The sequence below is a fragment of the Dendropsophus ebraccatus genome, chromosome 4, assembly GCF_027789765.1.
Source record: "Dendropsophus ebraccatus isolate aDenEbr1 chromosome 4, aDenEbr1.pat, whole genome shotgun sequence".
In the NCBI taxonomy this organism is placed as follows: Eukaryota; Metazoa; Chordata; class Amphibia; order Anura; family Hylidae; genus Dendropsophus; species Dendropsophus ebraccatus.
In genome coordinates this window covers 146,819,258-146,838,142 of record NC_091457.1, presented here as the reverse complement: position 1 = coordinate 146,838,142, position 18,885 = coordinate 146,819,258, and the positions used below count along the sequence as shown (strand labels likewise).

Genomic DNA, 18,885 nt, shown 5'->3' with positions numbered 1-18,885 from the left:
ATTCGTGTGTATTGGGAGGACAGGAGAGAGCTATTATTGAAGATGTATGGCCAGCTTTACATGTACATTTACTCTAGGGAGATCTGGTTGTAACTTCTCATTCATCACTGCAGTTATAGGAACTTTTAACCTAGCATTGGGTAAAGAACACCAATGGCACAATTTTAAATTATGTTCATTTAGGTGAAAGGAAATTTGGAAAAAGCCAAACAGGCTCTGGAGAGTGAGCGTAATGAGCTGGCCAATGAGGTGAAGGCGCTGCTCCAAGGCAAGGGGGACTCTGAGCACAAGAGAAAGAAGGTAGAGGCCCAGCTACAGGAGCTGCAAGTGAAAATCTCAGAAGGGGACAGAGTACGGACAGAGTTGGCTGAGAAGGCAAACAGGCTGCAGGTAAGTTACAGTTCTAGGTATTCGGCACATTAAATTGTTTTTGGTGTTTTTTCCCTTTGCTAATTTTTTTTATATATTTTTTTTTAAACCTTTAAAGTTGGAATTGGACAATGTCTCAGGGCTGCTTAATCAAGCAGACAGCAAGTCTATCAAACTCTCCAAAGACTTTACCACTTTGGAATCACAGCTTCAGGACACTCAGGTATGTAACTTTTTTCAGTGCAATTCACATAAAGTATAAAATTGCTAAACAATCATAGTATTGCTGAGCAATTCATAGTATTACGGTACATCAGATATGTAGAAAAATATGTTGAGGTGGATTCTTATTCTTTTCTCCTACGTTACTTTAGGAACTTCTGCAAGAAGAAACTCGTCAAAAGCTTGGCCTCAGTACAAAACTGAAACAAATGGAAGATGAGAGAAATGGTTTCATTGAGCAGATAGAGGAAGAAGAGGAGGCGAAGCGAAACTTGACAAAGCAGATTTCAACATTGCAAGCACAGGTAAGTGATCTGGTGAAAATGGGATGTATAGTCTGACCTTGGCACAAATATCAGCAGAGCGCTGCCTTAATGTTAGAAGGGGAGGGACAGCTGGCGTGGATTGGTGCATTAAGGCTGGTATGACCGCCCCCACAGCACAGAAACTCTTCATTAGCATATTAAAGATAATATCCTGAAAAGGATGCTGAGGATGAAGGTAAGAACACTACCTTCATTCTCCGTGTTCTATAGGGACACATCAGCAGGTTAGATGCTTCTAACCTGCTGGTGGTTTCTCTTTAAATGATTGGTATTGTAGAAGTTCTAACCTTGGCCTAGTCTTAAAAGGGGTTATCCCAATATCCAAAATAACCCCTGTCCTGCGGATGGGCTATCTTGCTGTTTGATAGCCAGCCACAGACACCCCTACTGCCACTGCCTCTTTCAACATGTTATGTTGTGGGTAGGGAAAAAGTTCTGATCATGGGACGACCGCTTTATTTCTCTTGGTCAAATCTTCACTAGCATGAAGTGTGTGTGTGTTAGAATGTTAGTGTAAATTTAGCTTTATTTGGCTTAAATGTATGTAACCAGAATTCAGTTTATGTATAGACATACTTATACAGTCACATTCTTACACAGTAGGCTATATCTACCTTTGACTGTTATATCAGAAAGGGTGTACTTCAGGATTTTCTTCCTAATTAAAGGGTTTGTCTAAGATCCTCACACCGGTAATGGTATAGTCGACTCTTTGTATCTTCTTAGATGGTAGACATGAAAAAGAGGATGGAGGAGAGCGTTGGGTCCTTAGATGCTGTTGAAGAAGCAAAGAAGAAACTGCAGAAAGAACTAGAAGCTACAAATCAACAATACGAAGAAAAAGCAGCGGCTTACGACAAGCTGGAGAAGACAAAGACTAGGCTTCAGCAGGAACTGGAAGATATTAGTGTGGATCTTGATCACCAACGTCAGATCGTTTCCAACTTGGAGAAGAAGCAGAAAAAGTTCGACCAGGTATATTAAGCAAATGAAACGGTTACTTCTACTTGGGTTGAATCCTTTATTTTGTAAGTGTTTTAGTTTGCCCAAGGCCAGCTGCCTTGTTCAGCTGTCCTTGCTGGTTTTAAGTGTTCCTCTGTACTAGAAATAAAAGCTAGTAAATTAACAGGGTTTTATCTCTTGATTCCCTTAGTTGCTCGGTGAGGAGAAGACCATTTCTGCCAAATATGCAGAAGAACGTGACCGTGCCGAAGCAGAGGCTCGTGAAAAAGAAACCAAAGCCCTTGCCTTGGCACGCTCCCTTGAAGAGGCCTTGGAAATGAAGGCTGAGTTAGAAAGACTCAACAAGCAGCTGCGTACTGAAATGGAAGACTTGGTCAGCTCTAAGGACGATGTTGGAAAGAGCGTAAGTTTGTTTTGATTCTGGTTTGATTTCTCGTTGCTCACAAACTTTTAATCTGTCACATGCCTGTACAGTGCACATAGAAATAGATTGTCACAAAAGCATTTGTACTATGCCACTAAAACATGGCAGCCATTGGTGGCTGCCGTCAAACAAAGTGTATAGGTGGTCAGTGCCAGGTGAACGCTTACTGGTGGCTGCAGTATTCTGTTCACTGCCTATTTTAAGTTTCAATGTTAAATGGGGCATTTTGCTCATCCATGTAGACTGCAGTGGAGGATGTACAGTTTAGATCAGTATGTGTAAACTTGGTAAGAGCTATGTTGGATATTTACTGAATGAGATGATAGCTGTCTAGGTGTTGGCGGGCACGGCAGTATTTTTTATTTTTGTAAGTATGCTTTGGTGGCAGCTTTAAAGGACCATTTGAATTGGGGAATGTCATACGCAATAAATGTTATAAAATAAGATTTGGCATTCTCTGGAGGTTTTCCGCAAGAGGTTTGTGGGGATTGTAAACCACAGTGGGCACTGTGCCATTATCTGGTTGTTTATATTTCAAGAGGGATCCTTGCTGTGGGTTATTCCTATGGTTGTAATACACACAGACTGCAATGTCCCATTGCAACATCACATTTAATGACTGTCACTGTGGTCACATTGAGAGAGAACACAACTGCAACACGATGGTCATCCAAAGACAAATTTGATGCTTGTGTTACAGTCTTGCTTAGAAAGTCACTTAACATTTGCACCTTAGACTATTAGGTTAGATGTGTGTGAATTTTAGTTTGCCCGTGTGCTAAGTTCTCACTTGTGTCTACAGGTTCACGAACTCGAGAAATCTAAGAGGGCACTGGAACAGCAAGTAGAAGAAATGAAGACTCAGTTGGAGGAGCTTGAAGATGAGCTGCAGGCCACAGAAGATGCCAAGCTGCGTTTAGAAGTCAACTTGCAAGCTATGAAGGCACAATTCGAGAGAGATCTGCAAGGACGCGATGAGCAGAGTGAAGACAAGAAGAAACAACTTGTCAGACAAGTGAGTCATCTCATGCATTACGTGCACTTGGCTGTCGACTATAGATGCGCACGATTACAGCTACATCTGATGTAGTCACTTTCTAATTTTGGTTCTTGGCCCTGAGGTTTTATGCAGAAATATTGATTTCTGTTGTCGTAAGGAGTCTTAAGCAAGGTTGCATCGATACCAAATATCCCCTTTTAAAGAGAAATGGTAACATGGGAAAATGTGAAGCTTATAATGTACACAAATTGACCATGTCTGTGCCAGACTCCTAATGGTATTAAATGGTATTTGAAAACCAGTTCTTTCTAAAGGCTGTGTACCCGGGTTGCATCCCTTCTGCAGTTACCTAGTCAGTCTTAAAGGGTTCTCCAATTAAAACGAAGTTGTCCACAAGAAAGATCACGGTGGTCTGACCCCAGTACCCCAGGCGATCTCCAGATCGGCCCTCAGCTCTATTCATTTTCTATGGAGCTGTCTCTCTAGGTCTTTCCAGCAGCTCCATAGTGTTTAGAACCGAAGGTCACTTACCAACCCGTGTCTTTTCAAAACAAAGGAGCTGGGGAACCAATCTGGAGATCAAAAGGGTTAGGGGTACAGTGGTTAGACCCCCGCCATCTTACTTGTCTCCTATCCTGTGGATAGAAGACAAGTAAATTTTAATTAGCGAAACCCTTAAAGGTGGCTATACATATTGATAGCAGTCGGCCAAAGATTCACAACCCTCCTGCACATGCACTCAGTTGAACAGAGCTTGCATTTGTTCTCAGTGGGGATTGGTGAGTAAAACGCAGCAGGGCACTTCTAAAAGTTGCTTATCTGCCTTGGGGACAAAGTTTGGGTGCGTTGAAATCACGCCCAGACTTGTGTTCTCGACATTGGACAAATGATTGGCAGCAGAACATCTAATATGCATTCAGACAGTCATCTGGTCCTCTGAAATCTTTAGTTTAATGTGCCAATCTATGACTTTCACATGAATACAACTATGATTCTGGGCTCATTCTCTCTGTAGCTGCAAAAGATTAAAGATTGGTATTGCTTTTTGTTTTCTAAATATTTAGAATTTTATTAGTTATTTTTTCTCTTTAAAACCAATAAATCTTTTCACACTTGATGATTCAGTACTGCCTGCACTTACTTACAGCCATGTTTGCAACACTTAATAACCTTTTCAGGTCAAAGAAATGGAAGCAGAGTTGGAGGATGAAAGGAAGCAACGTACATTGGCCGTTGCAGCCAGAAAGAAGCTTGAGATGGATCTGAAAGACTTGGAGGGACAAATTGACTCTGCAAACAAAAACCGAGAAGAAGCCATCAAACAGCTGCGCAAACTGCAAGTAAGTCTTATCGGAGTTGGTGGATAAAATGTTCATATATAATATATGCAAAGGGTTTGCATGTGTAACTGGTATAAGTATTTTAATGTGCGCAAGCATATCTGTGATTTTACAGAAGTAATAAAGTATACGGACGGAATATTTAATCACTGCAATGCTCAGTAGTATTAGTACAGTTATGTTTGGGGGGGGGGGGGGGTGTTATGCATTGCCCATTTACTATATCTACCATTTTACAAAACAGGCACAGATGAAGGATTACCAGAGAGAGCTGGAAGACACCAGAGCGTCCAGGGATGACATCTTAAGCCAATCTAAAGAAAATGAAAAGAAATTTAAGAGTATGGAGGCAGAGATGATCCATATGCAAGAGGTAAAACAGTCTGCTAATGTACAATCACCACTGCTTAATTGGGGGAGCAGTATCCATATGTTTTTAGTTGTCAGATGAGAGTAAAAGGGCTTATTACATGGTCATATTATTGGTAAAATGATTGTTCCCAGGAATGCTTGTTTTTCACAAGTTGCCTGTGTAAAAGGGCCAGTGATTGGCGGATGAATGAGCAAAACCCTTCACCGGCTGGTTTGATCTTTGTAGCTATTAAAATTATATTTATTGGCCAAACATTACCCCATATAAAGAAGTGATGTGCAGCAAACGTCTGTTACGAGCCTCAAAACACGGTAATAGCCAGATATCCCTCCAGGGGAGGGAAGCCTATTGCCAAGGGGGTGCCTCCCAGTGGGGAGATCACCAAACCACCCTGATACGTAGCCCCTTAAGTCCCACTAGGTTGCGAGTATTGGAACATAAATAGGGAAACACCAGGGTGGCCCCTTTTTACGTCAAAGTCTAACTCTGTGGCGAGTTTTGCGACATGACAAGGGTTTACCAAGGCAGGCATCCATCCACAGACTATCGTTTCAGGATAGTTGCCCCTCGTCAGTGTGGAGTAGGATTCTGGTTAGAAGGGGCAATGAAAAATAGACCAACAAAACACAGTAATCGCTTGGCTCAGGAAGACCAGCAACAAAAAAATCAAATTGAGTACTCACTGAGTCTCTCTGAGATTGGCGCACTTTATCTGTATCGTGACCAATAGTCGGGGGTCGAGTGTGATGGAAAAATCACTGTCTGCCCTTTTGTTCTGTGAGCAATAAGTCAGAGCTCTTTACCCTCCCCTCCCTATTGAAAAAGCAGGAATGCTCAGCCGCTCTAAACATTCCTGTGTATGTGGAGGACGGGAGTGATAAGACTGCTACAGTCTTTCAGCTGTCTGTTATTGAAGGTGTTTGGCCACCTTTTTATGGTCCTTTTACATGGAGCGATTATTCCCCCAATCGAACAATTAACAATTTTGAAGTAACAATGTGTTTTTTTTGTTTTTTTTTATAACTATCAGTGTTTAGACGGAAAGATTTATCGTTTGAAAAAATCGTTATTGCGATCGTTTTAAGATCACTTAAGCCTATTTCACAAACTGTGTGAATCATTGAAAGATTGTTTACTCGAAGCGATCTGCGAATTTTCAGTGAACAACCAACGATAATTTGAAAACTTGTTGAAAGATCACAATGACCGATTTATCGTTCATCGCTTGACTGTAAGCTGTGTTTAAACAAGCCAATTATCACTCATATGCGATCTTTATCGTGAAAATTCGAATGTTAATCGTTCCGTGTAAAAGGACCATTAGACTCTAAATAACTTTTAGCTTTGAATTAGTTTCTGCCGGTCATAAAACAAGAATAATCAGTCCTGCTATTCAGGAACGGTAGACTTTTTGCTGACTGGTAAAGAAGCCAAAATGTGATTTTTATTTTTAACATCAAAGTAACTACTGAAAAAAGTAAGACTTTTGTGTGCAAAATTTTTAATCTTTAAAAAATAAAAAAATCCTTCTGTCAGAAGTTCCACTGTAATGTAGTGTGGGGGAAGAGGTATTAGTCATAAATGTTGACAGATCAGTCTTTCACCTTGATGTACTCATCCTGTGGTTCTCTATTGCAGGAGCTTGCAGCTGCAGAACGCGCCAAGAGACAAGCACAACAGGAGCGAGATGAGCTGGCAGATGAAATTGCAAATAGCAGTGGTAAAGGGTAAGACAATCCACCTTTTCCTTTTTGTCCACCCTAGGATTACTAAACTGATATGAATAAAAACAATACTGTTCAGTGCATAGTCTCTATATTGGTGTTCATATGTTGGATTATAGAATATACTTTATTTATTTATTTTTTTTATTTGTAGTGCTCTGGCTTTGGAAGAAAAGAGACGTTTAGAGTCCCGCATTGCACAACTTGAGGAAGAACTGGAGGAGGAACAGGGCAACACTGAATTGTCCAATGACAGACTGAGGAAGGCTACCCTACAGGTACTGTTACACTGATAAATATATCATTAAGGTTTCCAAGGTCTTAGTTCAGACTAGAGAGAAGCGAATTTACAGTAGAAAGAAGCAAAACATTTTGTTAAGATCAGCCGGCAGCGGCCTTGGTGTCTGTGTCGCTCCTTTACGAGTGCCGTGAAAAGCTAGATCCAGCCCTGTGAATCTTCTCCCAGGACTGGATCCAGCTTTTCATGACAGACTTCAAAGCCAGCAGCCTGACAAGCTGGCGGCCGATTGTAACAAAGCACTTCATAATTCACTCATCCCTAGTTTAGACATGTGCAATGAATAAGCTACCTAAGCTTATATAACTGTTTATTTTAATAAAGTAGCAGTAGTATCTTTTCATTGGTTACACATTAACCTGCAAATCGGGGTCCCAAACAATATATCGAAAAAAAGTAGTTGACCTTTATTTCTCTTTGATGTCCTGTGGTGGTCACTGGGAACCCCATCATCAATTGGATATTATCACCTATTGTATGAATCTGTAATAATAATAAAAAGCATTAGCCCAGAATGCTTAATTATTTTTTTTTTTTATACTTTTTTTTTTTCTTCCAACCCATCAAAGATTGACCAGCTGAACGCTGATCTGAATGCAGAACGTAGCAATGCTCAGAAGAATGAGAACGCCCGTCAGCAATTAGACCGCCAGAACAAGGAGTTAAAAACAAAGTTGCAAGAACTGGAAGGCACCGTTAAATCTAAATTCAAGGCTTCAATCACAGCTCTGGAAGCAAAGATCTCACAACTGGAGGAACAGCTTGATGCTGAAACAAAGTACGTAGGCTGCCTTAAATTTAGAATAAATTGCAGCTTATGCCCGTAGGCTCTATGTATGAAGAATCGAAACCACTTGATGCTGTAGAACTAAACTCCTTATTTTTCTTCCTAAATAGAGAAAGGCAGGCAGCAAGCAAACAAGTCCGTCGCACAGAGAAGAAACTGAAGGATGTGGTAATGCAAGTGGAAGATGAAAGGCGCAATGCCGAACAGTATAAAGACCAGGTGGTTAAAAAAAATAAAAAATTTACTGTAAAATGAATACTTAAGAGTCTTGAAGATTCAGTAAGCTTATCCATATACTTTGTCATTAGGCGGAGAAGAATAATATTCGTTTGAAACAGCTGAAGCGCCAGGTGGAAGAAGCAGAAGAAGAAGCGCAGCGTGCCAACGCTTTACGGCGTAAATTGCAGCGTGAACTTGAAGATGCCACAGAGACTGCAGAAGCAATGAACCGAGAGGTTAATACTCTGAAGAGCAAACTTAGGTAAGTGGTCAATTACCTAAGTGGTAAGTGGTTTTCCAGCACTACAAAAACATGGCCACTTGATTCCAGAGACAGCACCACTCTTGTCTCAGGTTTTGTAACTTGGTTCCATTGAAATGAATGGAGCCTATTTGCAAACCATGCCTGAAATAGAGACAAAAGTGGTGCAGCCTCTGGAAGAAAATGGCCATGTTTTTGTAGCACTGGATAACACCTTTTAAAATGGATCTTTTGTCTGATTATACAGTATTGCCCCATGTACAAGCAGATACCCTGTGGAATCAAAGCTATGAGCCTCCTGCATTCATAAGAGAAGTTCCTCCTCCCTCCCCCTGCAGTTGTCAGGTGGTGGTAGTCTGGTGGTGGTAGTTGGTTGCTATGTATACAAACAGGTTACTACAGAAAAGGGTTGAGTAGCAAAAGGGGGTTCCTGTTCAAAAAACAACAAGGTTACATATTAGGGCCAGTTTACATGGAGCAAAAGCGGCAGAATTGTAACGCTCAAAAAATTGACATGTCAATTCTTTGAGCGGAGAGTAATGGAAGTGGAGGCGCGTGAGCCCTCCCATAGAGACACTGTGTGAGACTGAGGCAGACGGGATTCCGACGCTTTTGCTCAGTGTGAACTTGCCCTTACAAGGTTAAAAAAGCTAAAAGCAGACTTGGAGAATACTGTAGCAGCTTCCAACAGGATTCTGCCGGTGTCAGTAATGGGGTATACTTCTGTCCCTCAATGAACTACTGTTCACCCGTTTTATATGTGAAAACTGCAGTTCTAATGTTTTCTTGTAAAAAATATAGCATTAGCCATTCTTTGTTAGTGAAGACTTTAAAAGAAGGTTTTAGGGGTAGTGACTTCTAAAAGCCTTAAAATCAGTCACCAGTGCAACCAGGTGGTGATATGAGCTAATGGTATGCTGGGCTGTAAATATAATTGTATGCTGGGCTATATAGTTAGAGGTATAACCAGTAGGAAGAGGGAGGTTGTGATCCCGCTGTATAAAAGTTTAGTGAGACCACATCTGGAATAGAGATGAGCGAACCTTGAGCATGCTCGATTCGATCCGAACCCGAACTTTCGGCATTTGATCAGCTGTGGCTGCTGAAGTTGGATAAAGCCCTAAGGCTATATGGAAAACATGGATATAGTCATTGGCTGTATCCATGTTTTCCAGACAACCTTAGAGCTTTATCCAAGTTCAGCAGCCACCGCTAATCAAATACTGATCGTTCGGGTTCGGATGGACTCTAACCCGAACCTGGTTCGCTCATCTCTTATCTGGAACAGGAAAAAATTGACACTACATCCGTATAAGCTGGAAGAAAGTGGGTACATGGCTGAAATATAAATTTTTAAGGTTTCAATCATGTCCCTTATTCCCTCGTCCCCCCTGAACCATATTTAAAACTTAACATATGTTAAGCAGATGTGGTTGGTAAATCCACAGTAAGAATGTAAGCCTGTCTGGAATAAGCATATATTGAATATATGATTTCCTATTATATGAAATATAAGACAGACTAGATGGACCAGATGGCCCTTTTCTGTTCTGACACATTTCACTGGTTCGGTAACACCATAGGAACAATGTGTTATGGATCATAAGACTGATGCCATTTAGTTAGCTCTCAGGTGTCAAACCTCCAGCCCTCCAGTCGATGCAAAGTTACAATTCCCATGAGACATGGATAGTCAAAGCTTTTGCTGTCCAGGTGTGATGGGAATTGTAGTTCTGCAACAACTTGAAGGTGCAAGTTTGATCTGTTCGCCCCATAGGTTAGATGACTATGGACTAATATGTGGGCTATACCATTTTTCTTTTTAGAAAAGGGCCTACTGCATCAAAATTGGAAAGGTATGTGCGCAAAACTTATAACGCATGTACATTGCATGTAGGAAACTGATCACCTATCCTATAAATAAAAGCAAAAATGGGCAAGCCTTTTAATTGGGCACTGTCATTACAAATAAGTTATTGATTACATAGGCTCCCACTCTGATCAGAATTTATAGCCTTGAAGAGAACACAGCAGCACGATCCACTCCCCAGCTGACTGCCCGTTCAGTCAGTATTTTCTCATATAGACCTAAATTGCTTGTCGACTGAATGAGCGGCCGGCCCGGGAGTGCATTGTGGTGAGTGCATCTTTCCCCGGCTGTATCTTCGGATCAGAGTGTAATCAATAACTTTTGACATGTCTGACATGGCAAGTTATTTGTAGTGACTGGTACGCTTTAAGGTTCTGTACAAATATAAATGTATATTACACTTCCCATTGTAGATACATAATGTAAACACTTATCTGTTAAGAAGCTACAAAGATGGCAGGCAGCAGATTTGTGCGTGGCTGCAAGGAGTGCTAAACTACTATACACTTTAATTTGTACAGAAACTTTAAAAATAAAATCAAAATCTAATTTGGTTAATTTTGGTAAATCTCTTCCCTGACACTTAATAATTTCTTTTCATACACAGGCGAGGCGGTGATGTACCATTTGTTACAAGACGCGTTGGACGAAAGGGAGTGGATGAAGCTTCCGATGAAGATTTGGATGGAAAAGCCGATTCTGGGGATATAAAATCTACTGATTAGGGATTAAACCACCACATAGAGCCACAAATATAAAATGTTATATCTTGTCGGAAAAGAGCAATGACGCATTTTTTCCCCCCCTCTTTCCTACAGCCATTACTTGATCAGATACAATCATTTTCCATTGAATTTGTGTTGTTTTTTTTTTTTTTTTTTTTTTGGCCTAGATCTCTGGGCACTTTCTGTAAATGAGAATGGATTTGTCAGCGGTTAACAAAAAGGAAAAAAAAATTAGTCTTCATTGCCTATCTTAATTCCAAAAGTGTCTTGAAGGGAGTGGCTGCTAACAGATCTGGTTTACCTTCCCTCTGGAAAGTGTTCTTTTTTTGTTTGTCTAGAAACCCTAAGTCTTCATTGCTGCCTTTTCTGTTTTAATATGCTGTTTTGCCAAAATACACTGTCATTGGAAAGTCTGATACGGACCAAATATTTAACATTTGGATCACATTTTTATATTACAAGTATGTGGTTTTTGTTTGTTTGTATACATAAAAGTATATAAGGGATAAATAAATTTGTTATAAACCTATAACTGGAGAATTAGCTGTCCTGCACCACTTATATTGAACCGAGATACTGTGCACTCCTTTTATTTTAATGGTCAAAGAATTTTCAATGCATTTTCTTTTCGCTTCACTGCCAGTCTGTAATGATCATTGTAAATGTATGCAGAGTACTGTTCCCTGTCGAACCAAATGACGTCTTTACAAGAGTTTGCAAACTCTTTAGAGAAGTTTTTGTTAATCTCTATCAGATTATCCTGTATAATGCAAGTGCCTTTATACTGCAGCCTGTTTGTATACAGAGTTGAGGAATCACAAGTCTGATCCCTTTTCGCTATTGCTTATAATAAATATGAACAGTACTGCAAATTATGTCCACGGGTGGTTTTAATCCGTTTCTTTGGGATTTTTGCAAGATTTTAAGGAAAACAGAATAAAGTTTCATACTTACTTACCATGCAGTCGGTACTATGAGACCAGTAGAGAATTTGCCGACAATTTATAATCATGATTTACCAGGTTGTGCGGCAATTAGTGTTACGGTCATGACAAAAATTTGGTATGTCAAAAGAATTGACCAGTCAGGGCTCTGGGTGCAGAAACCCTCATTGGTCACTAAAAAGATAGTGGCACTCTTTTTTCCTCTTCCAGTCCTCTCCGCAGAAGATGGAGCCGGTGAATAGAAGTATTTATCTAGAATGAGCCAGGAGAAGTTCTCAGCTTCTCTCCTCTTGCTCCATAGACTTTAGACTCCATCTCCAGCAGCAAAAAGAGAGAGAGCATTCAGTTGATCAGTACTTTTTAGCTTGTTCTAGTGACTGGTGGGGTCTCTTTGACAGTAACTCTTTTAAAAGTGTACCTGTCATGACAGTCCACCTCTCGATCAGCAGCAGCGTGAGGTCCTCTGCTAATCCAGAAGTTTGGATCTCCATGGATATGGACACTTAATGAGACCAAGATGTGGTGACACCCATTGGATTCCATTAGGGTTATGCTTATTATGGTCTCATTGCATGTACATATCCATGGAGACCTGAATGTCTGGATTAGTAGAGAAACTCCTAATCTGGAAATAGGCCATCACGACAGGTAAACTTTTTAAAGGGATTATCCAGAGAGAAGGAAAGATCCTACCTCTTCTGCTGTCTGGTGCTCCACTCCCTCCCTACACTTCCAGAGATGATTTGAGGGGGTGTATGTTGCGGACAGTGATCAATAGCTATCTGATGTATGGAATTTCTGCTGCAATTCACATCCAAACTGCTGACACTGTTAGATCGGGAAGACACATTACTTTTTATCTGTCTGTGATGTACAAAAATGCTTTTATTATATAGTAAGAAGAGTCAGAGGCTTTCCGGAACTCCTGAAGTAATCCACCCCCCCCCCCCCCCCCCCCCCCCCCAATACCTGACCCTGTTTGGGACACTGCTTCCAGGTGTCAATAAAGCAGGGAGGCTGGGAGAGAGAGGAGGCAATGCAGCTTGTAGCAGCCATTCAGAAGCTCTAGAGCAGTCATGTCAAACTCCGTGGTGCCATTACTTTTGGCCTGCCAGGCAATTCAGAGTTTTCATTACATCTGGCCTGCCATGGCTACTATATAAGAGACTATGGGGGAGGGCTGGCTACTATATGAAACTACAGGGGAGGGCTGGCTACTACATTACACTATTGGAGAGGGCTGACTACTACATGAGACTACTGGGAAGGGCTGTGTACTACATGAGACTATTGGGGAGGGTTGGCTACTATTTGGGCACTATTGGAAGGGTTTGCTAATATGTGGGGCAATTTTTGGGGGATTGGCTATTATATGGGTTGGGTTTAATCATATCATAGCAATTTACCATGTCATGTCATTTATCATAGTGCACACCGCTGGGAGACACACAACACTGAGTGTCAGGAACAACGCACGCTGCTCTGACAGTGTCAAGCATGGCATTCACGCTTCAATAATTATCGAGGTTGGCCTGCGACTTTGTCCAAATTTTTAATTTTGGCCTACTGTGTATTTGAGTTTGACACCCCTGACATAGAGGCATATCTTTGTACCAGAGAATTAAAGCATTTCTTTCACATCCTAGAAGCACAGCTAGATATAGGAAAGATATTGTGTCTCCTTGTCCTAACAGCTATCCTGCTTACTATGTAAACAGTGTGGAAATTCAATAGGATGTCTTGCGTGCACTGTATAATCTGTCCAAAGAAATGACACTTCCTATCACTCCTCCAAACAGACATGGGAAACGAGTGACCACCAAAGAACTAAAAAATTAAATGCTCCCAAACCTAGCTTGTGTTACTCAGTCTCCCTGAGTATTTTGAGCCATATCCCATCTTTCTAGCTGCTGCTGTTCCTGAGCTACAAGTTTTTCTAAAAGCCAAACCATATTGCAAGATGGCACTGGCCAGGAAACTACATTTCCCAGCATGCATAGCACCTCAGAGAAAACTGCTCAGTACCTGCCCATTGCTAGCTTAGGGTGGGTTAACACTGAGGAACTCTCGCTGATAAATTACGTGGAATTCTGTCGGCTGTGCACGGCCGCGCGTCTTTCCGCCGGCTCCATAGACACCATCCTCTGGGCCGCCTGATTCCGCATTCTGCCGAAAGAATTGACACTGACACAAAAATATCTATCTGTTGTCCACAGCCCAGTATGGCAGTAAGGGATATTGTGAGTTTTTGAGATTGAGGGAGGATACAGTAAACTCCAACAAAAATAATCAGTAGTAATAATGAAATGCTTCCTAGCACCCACACAGTCTGGCTGCTGCTTACAGGGGGCTAAGTCAGGTACCGGAGTTTCACTAGTCCTATCCTGTAATCCATCTGATTACATTACTTGATTTGCTTCATTTTACCTCACAACACACTGACTGGACTCCACACAATGCCTCTCCTCACACTGCACAACTCTTTTAACTTCCTCACTGCTGGACAAGTAGCAATGTTGTGTGCTGGCACTTCTGGCATTCTCTAACTGCCTGACAGAGGTAATTAATTAACCCTTGACAGTGATAAACTTACCCTGGGCCACATATCCATTTACATAGATTAGAAACAGATGAAAAAAACTTCCCTATACTGCTCAGGAGGCTGCCACTGTTCTGTTACTCCACCCCTTGGCCAGGTGCTCACTGATTGGTGTGGTGGTAGGGGCTGTCGATTACACTGCTCAAAAAAATAAAGGGAACACTTTAACCACACAATAGAACTCCAAGTCAATCGCACCTTTATAAAATCACTTGGTCCAGTTATGAAGCAACACTGAAGGTGAATCAATGCCTCCTGCTTTTGTGTAAGTGAAACAGTTAACAGGTAGAAATGATCGTCAAATAGCAGGACGCCCCTATAAAGGAGAGATTCAGCAGGTGATAACCACAGACCATTTCTGTTCTCATCACTTTTTTTTTTGGTCACACTTGCATTTTGTCGTTGGTCTCACCCATAGAGGTAGCATATGGCGGTGTCTACAACTCACAGAAGGTGCTTGGGTTTTGTAGCTTAGAAGGTTATTTGTGTCTGTCAGAGTAGTGTCCAGAGCATGGAGCAGATACCAGAAGACACAGAGGGGGCTGTAGGAGGGCAACAACCCAGCAGCCGGACCGCTATCTCCTCCTTTGTGCAAGAAGTGCCGGAGCCTGGTAAAATGACCTCCAGCAGGCCACTAAATATCCATGTGTCTGCTCAGACTGTCAGAAACAGACTCCATAAAGATGGTATGAGGGCCCAACTTCCACAAGTTAGTGATGTGCTTATACCGCAACACCGTGCAGGACGCTTGGCATTTACCAGAGAACACCAAGATTGGCAGATTCGACATTGGAGCTCTTTGTTCTTCATGGATGAAAGCAGGTTCACACTGAGCACATGTGACAGAGTCTGGAGACGCCGTGGAGAGCGATCTGCTGCCTGCAACATCCTTCAGCATGTCCGGTTTGACAGTGGGTCAGTAATGGTGTGGGGTGGCATTTCTTTGGAGGGCCACACAGCCCTCCATGTGCTCCCCAGAGGTGATGTGAATGCCATTAGGTACCTAGATGAGATCCTCAAACCCCTTGTGAGGCCATATGCTGGTGTGGTTGGCCCGGGGTTCCTCCTAATGCAGGACAATGCTAGACCTCATGTGGCTGGAGTGTTTCAGCAGTTCCCGCAAGGTGAAGACATTAACGCTATGGACTGGACGCCTGATCCCCAGACCTGAGTCCCATAGAGCACATCTGGGACATCGGGGAAGATTTATCAAATTGGTGTAAAGTAAAATTGTCTCAGTTGCCCCTAGCAACCAATCAGATTCCACTTTTAATTCCTCACAGATTCTTTGAAAAATTAAAGGTGGAATCTGATTGGTTGCTAGGGGCAACTAAGACAATTCTACTTTACACCATGTTTGATAAATCTCCCCATCATGTCTCGTTCCATCCACCACAGACTGTCCAGGAGTTGGCGGATGCTTTAGTCCAGGTCTGGGAGGAGATCCCTCAGGAGACCATCCGCCACCTCATCAGGAGCATGCCCACACAATACCCATCTCATTTTGACTTGTTTTAAGGACATCAAGTTTGGATCAGCCATGAGGGTGTAATTTTGTGTGACGTCAAATCCAGGCCCCCATTGGTTAATAAATTTGATTTTTGTGTGATTTTCTTGTCAGCACATTCAACTTTGTACAGAACAAAGTATTCAGTGAGAAGATTTCATTCATTCAGATCTAGGATGTTATTTGAGTGTTCCTGTCAGGAACTTACCTTCCCGGGCTCCAGCGACGTCTGTCTCCAGCACGGCTCCGGCGGCCGGCTCAGGAGTGTGCCGCCGCTCCGCCCGCCGGAGCCGAGTGACGTCGCGGAGACCCAACGGCGTCCCTGACAACCAGGTAGGCCGTGGTCACGTGACCACCGTCCGGCACTCAGCTGAGCAGCTTCAATGCAGGCTGAGTGACGGATCGCTCTGCCACTCAGCCTGCAGTGCTGCAGCTGAATTGTGTCTGGATTCAGGAGGCCGGACCAATCAGCCTTTGGTCCGGGCTCCTGATCCAGTATAATAGTAAGTCAGAGCCAGCCTCTAATCGCTGGCTATTAGTTCATTCTGATCCCAGCTCCCCTTATCCTATTCCTGCGAACCCCAAATGGCGCGATTTTATCTCTCTTGCTGAGTTTGTACTCAATAACCATGAGCAACGTTCTACTAAAATGTCTCCATTCTTTTGTAATTATGGATTTAATCCTAGATACTCCTCTGTTCACTCCACCTAATCCGTTAACCCTTCAGCCGAAGCTATATTGTCAAAACTGTGCACAGTTTGGGCCCAGGCTCATCAGAGCTTGGTTAAAGCCCAAGAGTCCTGCCAAAAATATGCAAACAAAAGACGCATATCTGGCCATCAATATGTAGTTGGTGATCTCTACTAGGTATCTTAAACGTAGGGTACAATCAGGGAAGTTGGCGCCCAAATACATTGGGCCATATACCATTACGGAAGTCATTAACCCTGTTACTTTCAGACTCAAACTACCAACCTCTCTTAGAATTCATTCCGTATTTCACAAAGCTTTGCTAAAAAAATATGTGCCACCTGTGTCCCCATCGCCTTCCCCTGCTCCAGTGGTCATTCAAAGTGAGTTGGAATACGAGTTGAAAAGAATTCTGAACTCTCGTTGGGTACAGGGCTCGTTACAGTACCTGGTCCACTGGAGGGGTTTTGGACCAGAGGAACGTACTTGGGTGGCGGTTAGGGACATACATGCTCCCCAGTTGATCCGACGATATCATGCCCAGAATCCGTCTAAGCCCGGTCCAGTGGATAAGGGTCCTGAGGCCCCTCATAAGAGGGGGGGTAATGTCAGGAACTTACCTTCCCGGGCTCCAGCGACGTCTGTCTCCAGCTCGGCTCCGGAGCGTGCCGGCGCTCCGCCCGCCGGAGCCGAGTGACGTCACGGAGACCCAACGGCGTCCCTGAATACCAGGGATGCCGTGGTCACGTGACCACCGGCCGGCACTCAGCTGAGCAGCTTCAATGCAGGCTGAGTGGCGAATCGCTCTGCCACTCAGCCTGCAGTGCTGCAGCTGAATTGTGTCTGGATTCAGGAGGCCGGACCAATCAGCCTTTGGTCCGGGCTCCTGATCCAGTATAATAGTAAGTCAGAGCCAGCCTCTAATCGCTGGCTATTAGTTCATTCTGACCCCAGCTCCCCTTATCCTATTCCTGCGAACCCCGTCCTATTCCTTCTGCCTGACTTACTCATGTTTTGACCTCCGCCTGACTTTTGACTATCCCTTGTGTTGCTGATTGTGTACTGCGTTGCCCGTGTGGTTTGACCCGGATTGTTTTACTATTCTATATTGTGTTTGTCTGTCTGTCTTGTTCTGTGTTTCACTTACGCAGTATAGGGAACGTCTTTGTGGTTGTCCACGGCCGCCTAGGGCCGCTTGAGGCAAGTAGGCAGGTAACAGTGGGGGGGTTCAGACCTAGGGCCCACTGTCTTGTCCTGTCTGTATCGCCCGATCCTGACAGTTCCCTTTTTTTTTTTTTTTTTGAGCAGTATATATAAAATCGCCAGACTTTTACTTTTTAATATGGGATCACTTCAGTATAACCATGCTTATACCATTCCCCATATTGGCTTTATCTGAAAATAATTTACCTGTGCATTTAAAATAACTAACATGGGAAAGGTTGAAATCAGCTCACCTTGTTAATGTCTTGAATCTCAGTGCATTCATGAGGGTGCATGGTTCCTACGGTGGCTAACCGCCTGTAAATACAATAGACTGCAAATGGTGTGGTTCTGGCACTCCAAGATACGTTAAAAGGTTAATATTTATTGAATCATAATGTTAAAACTAGCAGGACAAACCATGCTGTATGATAAGATCGACGCATTTCGCGCATGTGCGCTTAGTCATGGTGTATAAGATCAGCGCATTTCGCGCTTAGTCATGATCATGACTAAGCGCGCATGCGCGAAACGCGTCGGTCTTATCATACAGCATGGTTTGTCCCGCTAGTTTTAACATTATGATTTAATAAATATTTACCTTTTAACGTATCTTGGAGTGCCGGAACCACACCATTTGCAGTCTATTGTATTTAAAATACCTGTTTGCATCCTCCTGTCTCTCAGGACAGTCTCCTTCCCTCATAACCATCCTCTCTCAGGACAGTCTCCTTCCCTCAGCACTCTCCTCTCTCAGGACAGTCTCTTTCCTCATCACCCTCCTCTCTCTGGATATTCTCCTTCCCTCAGCACTCTTCTCCTCTCAGGACAGTCTCCTTCCCTCAGCACTCTCTTCTCTCAGGACATTCTCCTTCTCTCAGGACAGTCTCCTTCTCTTAGCACTCTCTTCTCTCTGGACAGTCTCCTTCCCTCAGCACTCTCTTCTCTCAGGACAGTCTCCTTCTCTCAGCACTCTCTTCTCTCTGGACAGTCTCCTTCCCTCAGCACTCTCTTCTCTCAGGACACTCTCCTTCTCTCA

General features: G+C 42.9%; 1 protein-coding gene across 2 annotated transcripts in view; it reads left to right on the top strand.

Annotated features, from left to right (window-relative positions):
- MYH9 (myosin heavy chain 9) overlaps positions 1–11,774 on the top strand; it is a 50,898-nt gene extending 39,124 nt beyond the window's left edge. The window contains exons 28-42 of one of the 2 annotated variants that reach the window (XM_069967383.1): positions 184–390; positions 488–592; positions 744–896; positions 1,644–1,892; positions 2,071–2,283; positions 3,107–3,319; positions 4,483–4,644; positions 4,889–5,017; positions 6,656–6,744; positions 6,896–7,019; positions 7,609–7,817; positions 7,937–8,045; positions 8,135–8,307; positions 10,134–10,163; positions 10,785–11,774. In XM_069967383.1, the coding sequence (XP_069823484.1) occupies positions 184–390; positions 488–592; positions 744–896; positions 1,644–1,892; positions 2,071–2,283; positions 3,107–3,319; positions 4,483–4,644; positions 4,889–5,017; positions 6,656–6,744; positions 6,896–7,019; positions 7,609–7,817; positions 7,937–8,045; positions 8,135–8,307; positions 10,134–10,163; positions 10,785–10,902 (2,283 nt within the window). In that variant the 3' untranslated portion in view covers positions 10,903–11,774. The remainder of the gene's footprint in view (positions 1–183; positions 391–487; positions 593–743; positions 897–1,643; positions 1,893–2,070; positions 2,284–3,106; positions 3,320–4,482; positions 4,645–4,888; positions 5,018–6,655; positions 6,745–6,895; positions 7,020–7,608; positions 7,818–7,936; positions 8,046–8,134; positions 8,308–10,133; positions 10,164–10,784) is intronic. The other variant, XM_069967384.1, reaches the window with a different exon arrangement.
- The last annotated feature ends 7,111 nt before the right edge of the window (positions 11,775–18,885 follow it).